Here is a 20450-nt window from a genome sequence, read left to right as displayed (position 1 = left end):
GACCAACACCACCTGACCCGTGAATTAAAACATGTACACCTGGCCCTCAAAAGGAATGGATACTCTGACCGTACCATCCGCCAAGCTGTTTCTCCCTCCATACAGAAACAACCACTTGATACTCCGGTGAAAACCATCACACTACCATATATAGCAGGCATTACTAAAAAGATTTCCAAAATTCTAAACAAACACAAGATCCAGGTCCGGTTCAATACAGTACACAAAATTCGTGATCTGATCCCATCCGTGAAGGATGTCATTCCTGACTTACAGTACCCCGGGGTTTACAAATTGAGTTTTACCTGCGGTGCTTGCTATATCGGGGAGACAAAGCGACATGTCTCTGACCGAATTCGCGAGCACAAATCAGATTTGAAACACGGCAGAACGAATTATTCTGCCGTAGCTGATCACTGTTACAACACTGTGGGTGATCACGATATAATTTTCTCCGATACCAAGGTTCTTTGCAAACCCACGGGTTTTTATCAGAAATTTGTTTACGAGGCAATTCAGATCTACAAACACAGACACAATTTCAACCGAGAAGATGGTTTCAAATTAAGCAACCATTGGAAAGATGTTGTAAATCGAACCAAACATTAAACTAATTTTCAATGGTACAGTATATTTTTCAAGTAGTGGTACCCCAAACTTTCGCAGCTCTTAAAAATTCCTTTTTCACACCATCAATAGGTAAACTCCCCCTCCCCCCCCACGCCAACCGGAATGTGCACCCGCATGTAAACCACCTCTACACCGTTCATCATGCTAAGTCGGCCAATCAAATGCTAATTTTTATGCTAATTCCTTTGTCAAGGCACCTTGTTCCCTTGCACACAGCTTAAAGGTCGCGGTCTGAGTGTGGCTGTGTTTCACTCCAGCGCTGTCCTCGAGACAGCCTGGTCCCTTCACCTGATGAAGGCCGCTTGTGTTGTGGCCGAAACGTCGTGATTTTTGTTGTTTTATTTTTTACTAACGTGACTTTACCGAATAGAACCAGAATATGGATCCTTGCAGTCACGAAAGCTTTAAATCTAGAAATGACTGCTATTTCTAATGACACCCCGCCTTTTAATGCCATTGACTCATGAAACGGAACCTACTCTCTCCTCTTAACTCTTGAAAAATGTTGATACTCCTACTGATACTCCTGCTGTTATGGAGTGACTCATGCAGCAAGCTATGGCTGCAAAGTTTGGTAGTACATGTTATGTGTATCTTTTATTGTAAAATTTAAATTAGTTCCTATGATCACTGTTACATTGCTTTTATAGCTTTATTTTAGTGATTTCTAAAACGTTTTGGTTTAGCCATATTTATTTGTTGTAGTACAGAGTTAGACTGATAACTTTAATCTAAATTGTCTTATGGTTGTAATTGTTTGGCTTGCATCCCACTGGGATGTTTGCACACAGCATTGATATACGGTGCTTTTTCCGGAAGACTTTGCTGTTTTTTCCTGGATTTTTCTGTTTGCGCGTAGTCACTTTAAGATGTTTCTTGTTCCTGGTTTTGTTTGTTGCAGTTGCACCCGATTCAAGAGCCGAATGGCTCACAGGGCTATACAAAATAAATGAAACTGAAACTGGATTGGTTATACTTCACTCCAGATTCAACGTCAAATTTGTAGACCTCGTCATTTGTAAAAAAGTCCACGGGAGATAATGACTCCGAATATATGATTCCCGAGAAATTAAAATAAGATCAGATACAGAGGGATCAGGCTACTCATGGTCACCATTGCCCAAGTGGTGAGAGACTGGGTTCAATGTTTCCTTGGAAAGCTGATGGAAGTTGTTGAGCAAATTTGTCATTGGAAATCGACACTCTCCACAATGTAGTGGCTGCCACAGTGTTTGCTGATGATGCAGTAGCCAGATTAGTTGAAGTTCAAGTGAACCTACGATGTATCACGTGGGATGCTACGAGTGTTGTGATTCATGTGTCTGTTCTTGTGGAAGTGACAGCACTTCATCTTCTCTGCTGCTAGGACCGTGGCTGGTGTACTGCACTCCACCAGTGTAGCCCCCGTGCTACGTGATGTAGGCCAGCTTGAGATGGGAGAGGAAACACAGCCCCAATACCAGTGAAATATAAAAAAAAAAATCAACATCCTAGACAAAAAAAAATCGATAATTGTAGGATAAGGCAAGCAGTGCATTTTACACACAGATTGATAGAATTAGGTTGTGATGATGCTGATGTACACGGTAATGCTAAATGTGGTACTATCTTTTTCACAGGCAAAACAAACAAGACACATGGTGGTAGCATTTTTGTTATGATAAAACATATTTTTTTACAAAAGGTACAGTGTTTATAAAAATTGCATTTGGAGAATACACATCGTGAAAACTTCCACACAATAATTCATGATGTACATGATGTTGCTGCATTATCCATGGTGAATGAATTCGCTACGCTTTTTTTACATAGTTTATTTTAAACATATTTGTCTGCTATAGGAATATGTTTTTTATTGTAAGTGAAACTGATCTGCTCGTTAAATTATTTGTGTCATTTAGATAAGCCTGGTGATGATTTCAGAGAATTATTGCTGAAGCTGACATCATTAACACGAAACTACGACGCACGACCTGGAGAACCTGCAGTGTTTTTGCTGGAGAGGATGGTGAAGCCAATTCTGGTTCCCTACTACCGCCATCAAGAAACCAAGGAGCACGAGTTACTAGCGAGAGGCAAGCAGCACGAGGAGCTGATGAAGAGAGCACAGAGAGAAGGGATTACTTACAAGAAGCTCTTTGATCACATTGGAAAAAAAACACACCCCCGACTGGTTATTGTAGTGGGGACTCCAGGCAGCGGTAAAACCATGTTGAGCAAATTCATTGTGCACAGCTTGCTGTCAGGTGAGAAAGTATTTGCACGACGCTTTGAGCACATCGTGCTCATAAGGTTCAGGGAGATAAATGATATTGGAGAGGTGTCACTGGCAGAGCTGTTTTCTAAGCTGCACTCATGTTTGGGAAACAAAGCGGATGAGGTTTTCGCAAACCAAGAGAGAACCCATTTTGTTATGGACGGGTTGGACGAGTTTGGAAAGCGCCTTGACTATGCCAATGCGTGCACCGATCCACGTAAGACGGCAACAGTAGAAGCCATCATTGCTGCCCTAGTGAATGGAAATCTCTTGCCCAAGGCCTCGGTCTTGATAACGACCAGACCCATTGCCATGGAACAACTGAGTCAAGTGAATGTTGATCGAGCTGTTGAAATCACTGGGTTTTCCAACAAAGATAAAATAGCATTTTTTAACAAATTTTACCAAGATAGGAGTCTAGCAGAAAGGGCACTCAAGCTCCTGCAGGAAAATGAAACAGTGAATACATTGTCCCAGAACCCTTCATTCTGCCATATAGCAGCCATTACACTGAAGGAACATTTACAAAAGTCTGAACATTCTGAGATTATCCTCAAATCAATGACCGACCTCTTCACACAATACGTGTTTGGGCTCATAGTACACCATGGACGTGGCAGCTGCTGTGCCAAGGAAATTGTATCGTCTCTTGGCAATATGGCTCTGAAGGGGGTTCAGCAAAACATCCAGATGTTCAGCCAAAAAGATCTAGAAGAGTTTGTTGTTAGTTCTTCTGAACTAGGAAGTACATTCATCAACAAAGTGTTCACATGTGAGGGCATTAAACAAGGGAGTTGTTATTCATTTTCACACTTGACAATGCAGGAATTCTTTGCAGCGATAGCTCTGCATCTGTCACATTCAACATGGCCAGTGAATGACGTCATCAAGGCTATTAAGGACAGCAAAGATGGGAGGTTTGATGTGTTTCAGAGGTTTTTTTGTGGACTGGCATCAAGCACTCCATGGAAGTTCTTTGAGGGTATCTTGGATCCTCCATCTGCAGATTATCAAAAGGAAATAATCGAGTGGCTCAATCGCAGCATGAAGAATCGGATGGTTGACAAACACAGGCTCAACAGTCTCCTGCACTGCGTGCACGAGCTGCACGACCGCAAGTCCCTGAGTGATGTCACTCGGTCCATGACTGAGATAGACCTGTCATTCACAAGGCTGTCCCTGCCAGACTGCGCTGCCATCTCCTGGATCCTGCTGCAGCGAGAAGAACCTGTGGAGACACTCAACCTGTTCGGCTGTGGCATCGGCACCGAGGAAATGAAGAGGCTTCAGCGTGGACTGCACAGATGTAAACATCTAGTGTAAGACTGGCACACCTTGCATTCACTACTTCACAAATTGTGTGTGCATAATTGTGCGTGATATCAACTCAGTTTCAATTGAGCACCAGGTGCAGTGTGTAAAACATCGCTACTCGGGAGACAAAAGCAGCCGGGCGTGATATTGGCCACCCACTCCATCATATGCCATGCCGGCTTTCATAGGTGCTCCCTAACGGCACTTTCCCCAGCAGTCTGTTAAGGCTATACGGCAGATCTTTGTCTATAAGAATCCTCACTTATTAACTGTGCATACAGTACAATGTAACTCCATTCTCACGTAAACACTCGGTCTTGCGTAGCCCAAGCATGAACACAAATTTTGACAAATTCTTCCCCTTGCCACTGCCATCATTGTCCTCACTCACTTCACTCCTCTCCCCGCACGCCACGCTCACCCCTCCCTTGATACCTCCCATTAACCCCCAATCTGCACCTGCCTTCACTTTTTCCATAACCCATCCCCCACCCTTGCCCATACCTTCACTCTCCAGCCGCATACCCACTCCCACTCATCCACTGAGGGATGAGGTTCGGTGAGTGAGTGCGTGCCTGCTTGAGTTGGTGGGTGACTTGGTGGGTGGATCGATGAGTGAATATGTGGAGTTAAGTGAGGATGTGAGTGGCGTGTAAGTGGGTTGGTGAATGAGTGAATTAGTGTGTGAGTGGGTTGGTGAATGAGTGAATTAGTGTGAGTGGGTAAGTAAATGTACAGTGAGTAGGTGGGTCCACAGTGAATGCTGCACTCACTGTACGTTAAAGTACAAAAGGAAAAAAAAGTTATGCATATTCATGGATGCTGTAAAGTTTTCCATCATCTTCAGCAACATTTAATTAGCGATAATGATAGCCCTCACACTATATGCAGGGAGTGAGGTGACCTTAGGCCATACTGAGAAAATGTAGCCCTGATTGCGACTGCGGTGGAGAGTGAGGGTAACGGTTTGATCCACGTGTCCGATTCAAGCCCCTGGTTCACAGTGGATCATGGTCAGTGATTGTGCTCACCACTACAGAGACAGCTAATTGGTAATGGGTGTTAATCTTAGTTGTAAAGCATTAAAGAGACAATGATCCCCCAAGTAGCCCATATAAACTGGTGGGGAAAGTGAAGCCAGTGACAGGGAACAAGCACACACTATTACACTGCACTTTAGAGCACAAAGACAATCTCCCCGTGGAGCCTGCATACACTTTTGAGGCAAGTGCTGATCGCACTTCCCTGACCAGCACCGTCCTTGGCTGTCTTTCTCTCCCCATTGCTGATGTTAACACCACCAGGTACTCATTTAAGGCAGAGTCACCCTACGGGAGTTCCAGGACCAGAATTTTTTTTCATCACTCACCACTGATGCTGTTTACGGATATTGAACCCAGGTCACTTCGTTTGTAATGTAATGTGCCAACGACTTTCCCACCATTCCCCTAAACGCATATAAATACACAATCAAAGACACTCGTATATACACACAGACATGTACACACACAAACGTACACATAGTGTACATATAAACTCACACACTCCTACACATGTACAAGTACAGCCTTTGGTCAGTCTACTGCTGGATAAGGCACTCCCACACCATGCAGGTCTTGGGGGTTATTTGACCAGACATCACCAATCTTGTCAGTGTGGGTTGGTGTAGAGCATAGAGATGAATGTTGTTCCATTGCCATAACGCAGCTCCGCAGGCTACAACAACTGTTGTTATACATGTTAGTCTTGGGTAGAAGCACCATCCAGCCTCGAGCCTATTTAGATTTTCAGATTTATTAGACCTTACATGTGTAGTGTTCGATTTCACTCGGACAACTTTTGTCTTTCTTTGAACACCGTTTTATTTACAACTCTCAGCATGTCCTCAATATTTTACAGTATCCATGTCGCCACGGCTCGCTCGTTGTGCTTCACTCGACTCGCTCGCCACCTTTGTCTCTCCACTCCCCCACGATTACTTCGCTTACTCAGCCGCTAACTTCTTCATCTCTGCTCTCCTATATCACCGTCACTATGCTCTCTCCACTGCTAACTGCTTCGTCTCTGTTCAGCTTCGCTATCGCTACGCTCTCTCCACTGCTGGCTGCTTCTCTTCTTCAGCTCCGCTATCGCTACGCTCTCTCCACTGCTGGCTGCTTCTCTTCTTCAGCTCCGCTATCGCTACGCTGTTTCCAAGCTCTGTCTCCAACTCTGTCTCCCAAACTCTGTCTCTCCAACTCTCTGTCTCCAAGCTCTCCACACTTCAATTCCCCGCTGTTCACTCCAAGCTCTCCAACTTCAACAACCTTGCTCCAATTGCCGACCCCCCAATTTATCCCCGCTCTCATTACTCCCCAATTAATTAGTCCGTGTCCCAACGACGCTCCGCATCGTTCGAACCTGTTTCTCCTCCAGACCTTTAGGTGCCACTCTAGCCTTGGCAACAGCTCCAGCCAATCACAGCCGTCCTTGGTTCACCCAGCTTAATTGCCCTAATATAACCTGCACTGTATTTGCCTTCGCTACAGGCTGACCCAACATAACCCGTAGTGTCTGTGTTATCATGTAATCACGCTGAACACATCTTTGAATTCAAAGGGAAACCCATGGAGACGCGACCGCTGCACAGGCGTTAGTTCAGGGTTTTGCATATATAGATCTCGCAACCAGTCCGGATCATCTCCATCACCCGGCAACATCTCACTCTGTCCCGTTGCCAAACACGCCTCCCCTTCCGGACCCGGCGCTGCCGTTGCATGCGCCAACGTTGTACCCTCCAGAATGACGACCGATTCGTGTCCCACGTTTACAATTTGTATTAAAGGGTCGCAATTTGCTGGTACAATAGTCAAAGCCCCTACCAAAGTGGGCATCCGTGATACAGCATTTGAGGGCGTCAGCAATATACCCTCCTGTTGCTCGCCGAAAGGCAACTGTTTTTTAAAGCGCAGCGGCACAAGCATCTGCGTGCCAGGCGGAACGCGAACGGTGCGGCTCACCACGGCCTGCACCACGGCATTCGCAACCGCAAGCTTAAAAGACGTTCCCAAAAATTTTAGACATTTTCCCGATGGCAATTCCAAACACCCCTTTCTCTATAGAAATTCTAAGTGGCATCCTTTGCAAATAATCCGTTCCCAACAAACACGGTACCGCCAAGGCCTTGGAAACCAAAATATTCCCCGTAACGCTCACTTCGCCAATTTGATTCGTCGCGACCATACAACCCATAATACCGAGACTGCCACCATTTGCTACTATGCACGGCCCATCAACCGGTTCTAGGGCCTGGGGCAAAGTTGGCAATAAGCAAAAAGTTTGTAACGAGATAAGGGTCGCAGAAGCCCCCGTGTCAACAATAACTCTGACCATCACCCCTTGAATAAGTGCCATCACATCCGACGACCCCGGCGCAGCTCCCAAAACACGATGCACCAACGCGCCCCACACGTCCTGACCGTGCGCAACATACGAATGAGATGTGAATGGGTGAGATGACGCAGATTGGTGATGTGGAAAGAGCGGCCGTGTATTGAATGTATCGCGACTCACCCGGAATCCTCGGTCCTGGGAGAATCCTCGGTTGTAGCTGGTCGGCGCCCTTGGAAGGCCGCCCCTGCGCCACCAGCAGTCGCGGGCAACATGTCCTCTCCGTCCGCACTCGTAGTACATCCATACACCGCGGGGCGACGCAGCATGCCCGCGGGTGGCACCCCGGCCGCCGCTGCAATCGGCGGTGCCTCGCCCACCGCCACCGCGCTCTCGGACGCGGCAGCGCTCAGCAACAGCAGCTGCGCACCCACCACCGCTGGCTCATCGCGGAGGTCCAGGTTGACTTTGATGTTCCTGGCGATCTGTAGAGACATGTCATCATCGTTGTTGCTGTCAGGAAGCGAAAGGACGACTCGTAGCTCCTTGGCCAACTGCAAAAGCTTCTCCTGCAGCAAGGAATCCAGGGCCTCCTGGTCCATCGCCAGGTATGCTACTTGAGCGAGGGCCAACAGCGCGCTGCGGAATGCAAGAGGGGATTCCGTGTCCTCCCGCTTCCTTTGCTGGAATCTACGTTTGGCGACCGACCGCGGCTCGTACACCTTGCTCATTGCCGCGAATGCCCCATCCAGTGTTGACCTGACGGTGGCAGGGAATCCATTAAATGTCGCCAAGGTATCATCATCGAGGGCCGTCGGCAGTGCCCGCAGAGCGGCACCCTCAGTCCACTCCAGAGATTGATAAGCTGCTCGGAACCGTCTTGTAAATGCCGTCCAATCCCCAACTTTGGCCTCGAACCGCTGCACATGAAGTCGCCGTGCTGTTCCCGGTGGTGGTGCTTCATCGTCGTCGGATTTCTCCAATCGCTCCGACCCCGCGGCAACATCTGCTGGTCGACTTGACACCGTCGGTTGCATCTGGTCCGATGTCACAAAGCGGTTAAACGCCTCCGTCAATGTCGCCATCCTGGCCTCCCACTGGGCCATGAGGACTCTCCAATCACTCGACGGTGCGGGGGTCTCGGCCTCGCTCGAACCGCTGTCTCATTCTCTAGACTCTCGTTCAACCAGGCCCTCCGGAGGAGTATCGGCCACTTGGCAGGACACGGGCAAGCACGTCCTCGTCGTTGCTGTCGTCGGATGAGTCCACCGGCACGTTCTTCTTCTTGGCCGCCTTCCTTGACATCTCGGCATGGTTCGTAGTCACTCTGACACGAAATGTAGTGTTCGATTTCACTCGGACAACTTTTGTCTTTCTTCGAACACCGCTTTATTTACAACTTTCAGCATGTCCTCAATATTTTACAGTATCCATGTCGTCACGGCTCGCTCACCGTGCTTCACTCGACTCGCTCGCCACCTTTGTCTCTCCACTCCCCATGATTACTTCGCTTACTCCGTCGCTAACTTCTTTGTCTCCGCTCTCCGCTATCACCGTCGCTATGCTCACTCCACTGCTAATTGCTTTGTCTCTGTTCACCGCTATCACCATCACTATGCTCTCTCCACTGCTAACTGCTTCGTCTCTGTTCAGCTTCGCTATCGCTATGCTCTCTCCACTGCTGGCTGCTTCTCTTCTTCAGCTCCGCCATCGCTACGCTCTCTCCACTGCTGGCTGCTTCTCTTCTTCAGCTCTGCTATCGCTATGCTGTTTCCATGCTCCATCTCCAACTCTGTCTCTCAAACTCTGTCTCTCCACTCTCTGTCTCCAAGCTCTCCACACTTCAATTCCCTGCTGTTGACTCCAACTTCAATTCCCCGCTGTTCACTCCAAGCTCTCCAACTTCAACAACCTCGCTCCAATTGCCGACCCCCCAATTTATCCCCGCTCTCATTACTCCCCAATTAATTAGTCCGCGTCCCAACCACGCTCCTCGTCGTTCGCACCTGCTTCTCCTCCAGACCTTTAGGCGCGACTCTAGACTTGGCAACAGCTCCAGCCAATCACAGCCGTCCTTGGCTCACCCAGCTTAATTGCCCTAATATAACCTGCACTGTATTTGCCTTCGCTACAGGCTGACCCAACATAACCCGTACTGTCTGTGTTATGTAATCACGCTGTTTCCACTATGCACCTTCCTACTCCACTACACATGTACACTAATATACACACTCTCATATATGAATATACAACAACAACAACAACCGCCATTCGCCACTAAGTGGCGGTGACGTCACCACGACGCTTGTGCCAGGCTATGTGCACCCTGAGGCCACGTGAAGTGTCGAACGCCCGCTGGCAGGTGGTCACGGGGCAGACCCAGGTGCCACGGGTCGACTGACTGAGATAACTGGCTGATGCACCACCTGTGCCCCCTACTGTGCCAACCTGCTGTGCTTTAGCCACCCGGCGCTCCGCTCGCTGTTGTGAGCGTCGCTCCTCCGCCCTCCGTTGTTGTTGGAGGGCGACTGCCTCCAACTGCCCAGTAGCATCCTTCACGAGCCTCCTCCACAGAGGCCGATCTTGACACCGCTGGTACCAGTCATCGGCAAGTCCACTCAGCTCCACGTCCTCCTGTACCACATCACTCCATCTCTTCTCTAGCCCGTGCCGCGCCCGCTTAGCCCCCTCAATCCGGCCAAACAAAAGCTGTTTCGGCATGCGTTGGCTGGGCATGCGGGCTACATGACCCAGCCATCGCAGCCTTGCCTGCCGGAGGAGCTCACCGATGGGACCCTGCCCAGATCTTTCAAGGATTTGTGAGCTCCTCACACAATCCAGTCTGGTTAAACCCAGGATGGATCGTAGGCAGGCCAGCCTAAATGTTTCTAACCGGCGAAGATGTTCCATTAGGGGGGTCCACGTTTCGCAAGCGTAGAGAAGGGAGGGAATGACCGTGGCCGAGAAGACCTGAAGCTTAGTGCGGAGCGACAGACCAGGTAGCTTCCACACAGCGTTACGCAACCGATGAAAAGATATTGCCGCTCGACTGATTCGGAGTGAGACCTCTGCTGTACACACTTTACACACCCCTGTTTGAGTCTGCAGTTTTAATGTGACAGTATTTTTTTACATGAAAATGAATGCAAGGAATCTTCATATAATAAGGATTCACATTCATGAGGCGCAATTCATCCAGTGATATGAGTGCGCCATGGACAAATTAGTGAATATACGCATGTATGTGCGTTATTTACTTTCGTTACTGTGTGTGTATGTAGGTGTGTAGACGAGGAGTAGTAGTGTCGTGATTAGCGCTACGCTACGCTATGAACCCGGCGTCCCGGGTTCGATTCCCGCTCACGACCAACACCGGTGACGATTATCTGAACCGGACCTGGGCCTCCCTCTAGGTCGACTCAGCCTCAAATGAGGACCTGGTGCAGTGTGTAAACATTGCCACTAAGGATACAAAGGCGGTCGGGGTGGTGTAGGTCACTGTTGTATATGTTGGTTGTGAAAATTTTGATGAAAATAATAAAAATTAAATGAAATTTGGAATTTGCGTAATTATCCGCAATTATGTTAGGTGATGCAATTATGCGCATAAATTATGCTAATTCGAGATATAATCATATTCATTAATGCTCGTGTGTGTGATTATGCTATTGCAATCCGTTATTATGATTAGGCCCCGCCTCGCTGACGAGGGTCGGATTATCAATCGGAATAATACAATTCTTCGTATGAAGTTATACAGGTGCTGTGAGCATGCCAGAGTCAGCTCAGCTTCCTTGTTTAACTTCGTATTATCGATCGGTATAATACAATTATTCTCGTTTTAACATTTACTGAGTGTATTAGTGTGTTTATGTCAGGTCTCCAAATTGAGATCTCAACGCAGAATACAGTTCTTATAAATAAGATTATTACGCACGAAATCAGGAAGGACACACGCAACCACTTCTGCGTTAATCAATTTTATTCTAAACAAAACTTTAACATAAGGATATGCGAACTCTCAAGCTCGGAATTTTCAACACAGCATCAACACAGTAAACATCAACGATTGCGTTGTTTCACTTTGACAACTGCACATATTATTAATTCCACTGCGTAACGCGAGCTTAATTGGTGATAGGGAGAGTCGTTAAAACATGCAGGCACGCTATTCTACACAAAAACCTTAACACTCTAATATGGAAATTTTTGTACTTGAAATTGTCAGCATAGTACTACAGGCAATGTTCATTTCATTGATCCATCTCTTCAACCCTCAATAATCACGTTGTTAATTGGGTAACGGAACAATTGATTGCTTCCTCTGGGTACCACGAGCATATGGAAAATACGAATAAAAAGTCCTTAGTAGTTCATCCGACGATATTCATGCGAAAAGGCAGTCAAAACAATTATTATTCTCAAAGGCAAAAGTATACGTCAATGGATTCATCGGCAAGATTATGCCATTAAAAGAAAACGAACGACTGAGATACTTCTAAATGACCGTTTCCACGTAACTCAATAGGCAGCAATGTTCTTCACGATCAGCACCTTGGAATGTCACTCTTCTTGATTGTCCCGATATGCGTGTTGTGTGTCTTCCTGAAACAGACGCAGGGTGATGCGTCGTGAGGGTGAGAGTGTGGGGGGAGGGTTATACGAACTGCTTTGTTCTCTTGCTCGGGGCGTCGGCTTGGCTGCTCGTGCTGGCAGATACGGTCTCTTTCCACTGATGTAGTAGCTGATCCGCACGTGCTCTCTGTGGAGATGCTCGAACGCGCTCTTTGCTGGTTCGCTGACTCTTTTGCTCATGGGCGGCTGGTCAGGCTCTTTCCATTGCTGGATGAGCCAAGTCAGCACACGCTTGGCTGCTGGCAGCTGGCACTCAATGTAGAATAAAAGTCTTTTAGCGATATTTCTTTCAGCTCTGAACTCACACTCGGTGGCACATCGCTACTCTGCCAGCCTCGCATCCTCGGTTGATCGCGGGGCCCCCTTGGAGCCTGCCGCTCGCCACCCTCTTCTGGCGCTTGCTGAACTGTTGTCTTGTTGAACTGTCGAGTGTGCTATTGTCGCTCACTCTCAAAACTTGAAAATTGTATTTGCACACCTCTTACACAACTCTGATAGCTTAGTATGATACAGCTTATCGCAATCCTCGATTCTGCAAGCGACTCAAAACATCAGGATGAATGTATAATAACTTTCAGCGATACTCTGTCTGCCCATGCCGAACTCAGCACCTAACGTCCCCTCGCCCCTCTTCTCTGCGGGACACAGCACCCATTGCTAATGTCTCGAGGCCATGCCTCGGAGCTGGCTTGATGTCTTCTTCCGAACGCTGTCTCGCTGTCCTTTGCGGAGCTTAAATGTGAAATTCCCTCTCCTCTCTCCGCGTCTCTTGCGAGAGAGAGAAAAAACAGATGCCCTCCCCGTCCGCTGTCTCACCGCGGTCGCGCGCGTGATTGCCCCCCTCCCCTCTTGGTGACCCCGGGCGGCTGTGTTACATCAAACAGGTTTGTTTGTGAATTGTCCTTTGGCAATCTGGAGATTTTGCAGATAGTCGCTAACCTCTCTTTGCCCCGGAGGTTATTATTTATTTATTTAAACGACCTTTTTACGATCTCCCGTTGCTGTTTGCTGGTCCTTGTCGTAGCGGTCTTTATTTATTTATTTCAGTTACTATTTTAAAAATATCGGCAAATATTATTATTGATTTTAATTGTGGAAAAAGGGCCATATACAACACCACCCACCCCCTCGTGTGCCGTTCCGGCCTTCATAGGTGCTCGCTAACAGCACTTGCCCCTACAGTCTGTTAAGGCTACACGGGGGATCTTTGTCTTTTTTGTAAGATGAGGTCTTGCAAAACAACACCCTTATGAACACAAACACGTTTCAGATTATAAAGGTACAGTGCAGTATAAATGAATGGATGATTGTGAGTAAACTCCTTTTTGTGAATGCCACCTATGATATATAAAATGTCTAACACAGAAGCATTGAACAATGAGCAGCTTTGCTCATGAACGTGTGTGCTCTGGTCACGTGCACCGCCATTGTGAGTGTCCCTCACTCACCGCGTGTTTGACTCCGCGGTTCCCGTGGGCTCAGTGAGTCAGCGCTGTCCCTTCCCCTGTCCACCCGGGTTTAGGCTGAGTGAGAACGAGATCAGAGACAGGGGACTCCAACTTTTAGCCGACGGGATGTTGGAGAGAGAAGGGAGTTTGGAGACGTTAGTGTTGAGTAATTTCCTGATGCACACACACTAATATAGGTACACCTAAACAAATATATACACATATATGGACACAAAACACAAATATACTCACTATACCATAATAATGTATTTAAACGTCGATTATAACTTTATTTATATGCACTCATCAATTAAGTTATTAGCCACACTTATTACAGCACTGTTAACCACTTAAATAACAATACAATTACATATTGACTTAAAGCTTTCGTGACTGCAGGAATTCATACTCTTTAGGTCTTTCGGTAAAGTCATGTAGATAGAAAATAATATTTGATTATTTTTCTATCTACGTGACTTTACCGAAAGACCCAAAGAATAACAATGCAATTACCATTGTCACATTACCTACTATAACCAATGATATTGTTTCAACTATATTGTGTTAATACAGTAGATCATCGATTATCCAGCAGCATCGGAGGGGAGGGGTACTGGATTTTCAAAAAACACCAGATGATCACATCATTATTTAAAATAGCTTGTTTTTGCACATTCTTGAATAAGATTATGTTTTTAGGTGTTCTGCATATATATTGACTGTTTCAAATAGTTTACGATATAAAAATCGCTTAACTAAATATACAAAGACAAAATAAATATCTTGCTGTAAATAGTGACTATTTACTGTACCGCACTCAGCACTCCAATATCGAAGACTCTGCATGGGGTGATGTGCGTACAACGCTCTTGTTCAACAACTTGTGTTAGACATCGACTTGTGTTTGACAACTTGTGTTTGACAACTTGTGTTTGACAACAACAACAACATGTGTTTGACAACAACATGTTTTTGACAACAACAACTTGTGGTTGACAACAACAACTTGTGTTTGACAATCGCCGGACTGATGCAGCCTTCAGACCGGTGCTCTGGCGAACGCCGAACTGCACGCAATTTTCGCCGGATCAAGCTGTATATTTACTCTTTCTATTACTGTAGTTGTTAGTCATGAAAATGTATATAAGTGCAGTATTTTCATTGTTTAAGTTGTATGTAGTGTATAATGTACTGTATATATTTTTTGATGCGGAAATGGGAGGATGTTCTGAGGAAATTAGGAATGAGAGGCTACTGGAAGAGTTGTTGTGGAAATGCCGATATGCAGGCCAGGTGCTAAGTTACCTTGTGCCAGACAGTTGTCACTGGGGGTTTCCTTTAATTACATTGTGATGAGATGTTACATGAAACGCTTTCAGATGTGACCGCTTACAGAATGATGCAATATCGAAGATAAATCATGATTATTTGATCTATATATACATACACAGAGATTCTACAGATAACTTTTAGCAGACTTTTGGGTCATGTACTGTTCGGGAACACCTAATGAAGACCAGAACGGCACATGAGGGGTTGGGAGGCCAGCACCACACTCAGCCAACTGATGTTTACTTACTACACCAGGTAGTAATTTAAGGCTGAGTCGACCTAGGTGAGGTCCATGGCCGTTTTAGATATTCATCAATGAAGTTCGCCATGAGCGGCAATCGAACCAGGTTTGTGGCTCACTGTGCTAACCACTGCACCACTACTTCCCACGTGCATGCACACAAATATGCATGCACTAAGATACACATGTACCAAACACGTATAGAGATGGACTTACACAAATGCACACATAGTAGACATTCACACACACATCACATTCAACCCAAAAATCTAAACAGCAGTTGCTATTTGCAAGCTCCTATTAAAGTTGACACGAGGTTCATTTGTGCACAGTAGCCACAAACACGACCCTCAACCACTGTCCCATCAACCACCACCACCCCTTACCATCCCCCACTCTGTGCCCAGACCCTCCACCCATCCCCTCTGCCCCGACTAACCACCTCTTCTCTTCCTGCAGTCTGTATCTTTGTTCACTGACGGACAAGTCGGGTTCCTCTCTCAGTGTCATCCTCAAGGCCAACACAGGTTTGAAGATTCTCAGGTAAGCTCTGCTGTTCGTTTCTCACTTGTGCTCTGTGCACTAACTGCTAATTATTGGTGCAACGCGTTGTCAAGTAAACATTTGAATGTGAAAAAATTTAATCTTGCTGTCCTGCTTAATCGAGTCCACTTTAAAAATGTTTTACTGTAATCTTAACACATTTGTTTAGTTTAACACATAGGTTAAAGCAATATTCACAACATTGTTAGCAGATACATTAATTGAAAACATCTCCCTGTGTTCTCGATGAAAATGTACTTCACTTGTGTGTGATCCTCTCTTGTAACTTTGTGTTTATATAAACACAAACACTTCATATTATAAAGGTACAGTGCAGTATAATTGAATGGATGATCGTGAGTAAACTGATATTTGTGAATGCCACCTATTATATATAAAATGTCTAACAGAAGCATTAAACAATGAGCAGCTTTGCTCATGACGGTGTGTGCTGTGATCACGTGCACCGCCATTGTGAGTGTCCCTCACTCACCGCGTGTTTCACTCTGCGGTTCCCGTGGGCTCAGTGAGTCAGCGCTGTCTCTTCTCCCGTCCACCCGGGTTTAGGCTGCGTCGCAACGAGATCGGAGACAGCGGCCTCCGACTTTTAGCAGACGGGATGTTGGAGAGAGAAGGGAGGTTGGAGACGTTAGTGTGAGTAATGTCCTGATGCACACACACTTATATAAGTACGCCTAAACAAATATATACACATATACAGACACAAAACACAAAGATATTCAGTAGCATAATAATGTTGTATTTTAACGTCGATTTTAACATAATTTTTATGCACTTATCAATTAAGTTATTTGCCACACTTATTACAGCACTGTTAACCACTATTAAATAACAATACAATTACAATTGTCACATAACCAACTCTAACCAATGATATTGTTTTAAATTATATTCTGTTAATATATTAGATCATCGATTATCCGGCAGCCAGATTTTCAAACAACCAGATAATCGCATAATTATTTAAAATATCTTATTTTTGCATATTCTTAAATACGATTACATTTTGATTTAAAGCTTTCGTGACTGCAGTAATTCATATTTTTAGCTCTTTCAGTAAAGTCACGTTGAAGGGAAACAATAAAATAATAAAATATATATAATGTATTTTTTATTGTTTATATATTTTATTATTTATTGTTTCCCTTCAACGTGACTTTACCGAAAGAGCTAAAAATACGATTATATTTTTAGGTGTTCTGTATATATATTTAATGTTATTAAATAGTTTGCGATCTAAAAATCGCTAAAAGTAAATATACAAAGACAAAATGAATATTCTGCTGTAAAAAGTGACTATTTACTCTTATTGGTTCTTTCGGTAAAGTCACGTAGGATGGAAATAATAAAATAATAAAAATAAAACATTATAAAATTATCACGACGTTTCGGCCACAACATTTACTAACCGCACTCACCACTCCAATATCAAAGACTCTGCATGGGGTGATTTGTGTACTATGCTCTTGTTAAACAACTTGTGCTTGACAACAACAACTTGTGTTTGTCAATAGTTGGACTGATGCAGCCTTCAGACCGGTGCTCTGGTGAATGCCGAATTCCACTCAATTTTCGCCAGATCGCACTTTATATTTTCTGTTTCTATGACTAGTTATTAGTCATGAAACATGTATATACGTGGAGTATTTTCATTGTTTAAGTTGTTGTATGTAGTGTGTAATGAACTGTATATATTATTTGACACTGAAATAAAGCATAGCTGCTTGTTTTGTCACGCACTTTGTGCCGATCGCCGGACTGGTTCAGCCTTTGGAGCGGTTTTACCGGTTTCATCGGATGTTGGAACCCAGATAGGCACGCTCTGGATATAATCAATGATCATCTGTATTTAATGTCATAGATTACAATTAAGAATTTTATATAATGAACGGCTGCAATCTTGACATTAATTGCCCACCCATACGTTTACATTAATAACACCACAACCTGACTCTTATTAAAGCCATAAATCACCAATGGCTCTTATTCGCCAACCCGATACATTTGAACATTATTTGATCCTTACCCAATATACAGTTTAAACTAGCCTTTGCCTCGTGATGGGTTACGTGGACATCTGTGAAAAAGAGCTTTTTAGCTTTTCAGATTCTCTAATATAAATAAATATTCAGATTTATATTCTGGCTCCTCTGCCTGTATCTAGTGGCCTTGCATGGACAAACGCGATTTTTAATACAAAATATTGCAGACCTCGCCAAATGCGGTGGGTTACGTTCCTGTAAAATGCCGTGTTGGACAAAGCCACATTAAACAATTAATAGACAAATAGGATTGCGTTCCTGGGTCCGAAATGATTACTCCCTCTGTTTAGCTGATTCTACGAGATTTCCACCCTTATTGTACTAAAAGGTGTTGAGTTGCTCTCCATTTCTTGTGAGTGTGTACACTTTTATTTTCCAGTTTCACCCCACTCAGTGCCTTTTCTCTCCCTGTAGTCTGATAGAGTGCTCACTGACGGACAAATCGATCCCAGCTCTCCATGACATCATGATCACCAACAAAGCATTGAGGAAGCTCGGGTAAGTTATGCAGCTTGTGTCTCATACGCGCTCTGATTGTTGCTACAAACAAAACAACTGAGATTCGTCAGTAACACTGTGGCCTTAGCAGGAGAAAATATGGAAAAGGCAACGTTTTGGAAATTGACCTTCACACCATGTTTGTGTGCTAAGAGAGCCATTGCCAGAAGTGGAGTGAGTAGTGGAGTGTATTCCAGTGCATTTAATATTCTCTTTGGTTCTTTCGGTAAAGTCACGTAGAAAATAAAATCAAATAATAATAATAGAATAGACGTTCCGATTGCAACACAAGCAACCATCATCAGGTAAGAATGAAAAAAATGGCAAACTTAGAAACACAATGCAACACAACACAGAACCGAACAGCACAACAGCCAACACCCCACCTGGTTGACCCCGCTCCTCCAAATAATGACAATATTCATTATCAGACCAATGAACATGACCAAACGACTGGAAATGCGCCTGATCTTAAATCTGCAAGATAAGCAGGCTTTAGCCTGGAGTGCTGAGACGGGTGACCACCGCACATAACCACAGGAGTTATAGGCAGCAGAGCTAAGTTGCAGACAACAGACTGCAGTGTGCAGCACAATCCACCGTTGTACTTCACTACGATCCTAGATCTGCAGTCCTTGCCATCACAGGCCTGCACTGACCCGCGTGGTGAAGTATGGTGAAACAGCTCTCATGGCATGGGGAGACCTTCATCCAGCATGGTTGTTGTGGGGGCTGCGTGGGTCTTTGTGTGAACCCGCGTCAGCGTGAACCTCTCTCTTGCTGCAGGGTGGATGGCACTCGCTTCAGTGAGGAAGGGAAGCAGGAGTTGAGGAGCAGATGGACTCACCGAGGAGGCCTGGATATTTAGATATAAGCTGAGAGGCCGTGCTGGCCCTGCAGCAGATGGAGCTGGTCCACGCACGACTTGAACAGCAGCCCGGCTCATTTTACCTCCACCGCTCCGATCGTCGACCCTGACTCTGAGACGACAATGAGCTGGGAGCTTTCTCTGTGAGCTCCACATGGAGCCAAGGGTGAACGCGACTCCAAGATGCTGATGAGTGTGGTGATTCCAATAATGTGTAATAATGTGTAAGTGTATTTATGAATATGTGGTATAGGGAAGCGATGTTGGTGGCATGTGGAAGGGGTGTCGGTGGCTTTTAAATGGTCTGGCAGCTCACCATTGTTTCACTGAGTAGGAATGTTTGTCATGAATGTGCGTACATAGGGGTGTGTATCACACTCATGCAGATATCCTCGTCTATTTATGTATGACTTCAATATTCACCCTCTATCTTTTTTATATTCATGCATTTTAACTTTCAGTTGCGCTATGATCGGTCTAAAAATAATCTTCCAAGCCGACTTCAGATATAAGAAATGTACTAACGATTGTTATAAAGTTGTTTTACTCTGAATTCTCTTTCATTGCTCTAATTGATTAGTTTTCGATTTTGGTGCCTCGGATCACACTTGCAATTGAAACTATCCAGGTTAAAAACCTGGCTAAACAAATACACTTGATATTTCTTATCTTTGATTATACACATCTGTATACCAAATAACAGCACTTCAGCCTCGAAATGCTTAACAACGTATCAATAATTCAATTTTAATGTATACATTTATTGGCAGACTGTCATTGTCTGGATGTGGTCTGGGAATGTTTATTGCTGTTGTTTTACTGCCTTTCCCAAGCTTGGGAACTGATGCAATTTGAACTTGCATACTTTTAGGTATTTGTTTAAGTAACGCCATGGTGGTGTGATGTCATCTTCCTCGCCTGGTATGCAAGAGTTCAGGGGTTGGATTTCGACCCTGACACCTGCTGTATAGTTGGAGTCTGCATGTTCTCTCCGTGGTCACTTGTTTTTTTTTTCCTCTGGGTTCTCCAGTTTTTCTCTCCATATTTAGAAACATCCGTTTACATGTATTTGCTGCTATAAATTTTCACGTGATAATCCACTTCCTCGAGCTATTATTAGTGGCTTGCTTCTGAAAAATTAGATAATAGCTCTGGGCCTTTCCTGGTAAGATAAAAAAAGAGTTTAGTTTCATTTGTATATTTTAAGTGATTTGTTCACCTTTACTTTACTGTGCACTCTTATCGTGTTGTA

At 45.0% G+C, this 20450-nt stretch overlaps 1 protein-coding gene across 5 annotated transcripts in view; it reads left to right on the top strand.

The window, feature by feature from the left end:
• LOC142923040 (NACHT, LRR and PYD domains-containing protein 3-like) overlaps nucleotides 1-19751 on the top strand; it is a 33798-nt gene extending 14047 nt beyond the window's left edge. Inside the window, exons 2-7 of one of the 5 annotated variants that reach the window (XM_076063969.1) lie at nucleotides 2250-2314; nucleotides 2532-4206; nucleotides 15686-15769; nucleotides 16337-16423; nucleotides 18247-18330; nucleotides 19117-19751. In XM_076063969.1, the coding sequence (XP_075920084.1) occupies nucleotides 2636-4206; nucleotides 15686-15769; nucleotides 16337-16423; nucleotides 18247-18330; nucleotides 19117-19198 (1908 nt within the window). In that variant the 5' untranslated portion in view covers nucleotides 2250-2314; nucleotides 2532-2635 and the 3' untranslated portion in view covers nucleotides 19199-19751. Of the gene's footprint in view, nucleotides 1-2249; nucleotides 2315-2531; nucleotides 4207-8564; nucleotides 8885-15685; nucleotides 15770-16336; nucleotides 16424-18246; nucleotides 18331-19116 lie in introns of those variants that run through there. The other 4 variants (XM_076063967.1, XR_012940489.1, XR_012940488.1 and 1 more) reach the window with 4 other exon arrangements.
• The last annotated feature ends 699 nt before the right edge of the window (nucleotides 19752-20450 follow it).

Source organism: Petromyzon marinus, unplaced genomic scaffold, assembly GCF_048934315.1.
Source record: "Petromyzon marinus isolate PM22_M1 ecotype Great Lakes invasive population unplaced genomic scaffold, UKy_Petmar_22M1.pri1.0 PM_Scaffold_25, whole genome shotgun sequence".
NCBI lineage: Eukaryota > Metazoa > Chordata > Hyperoartia > Petromyzontiformes > Petromyzontidae > Petromyzon > Petromyzon marinus.
The sequence above is the reverse complement of the archived record's forward strand: the minus strand, read 5'-3'. Positions and strand labels throughout refer to the sequence as shown.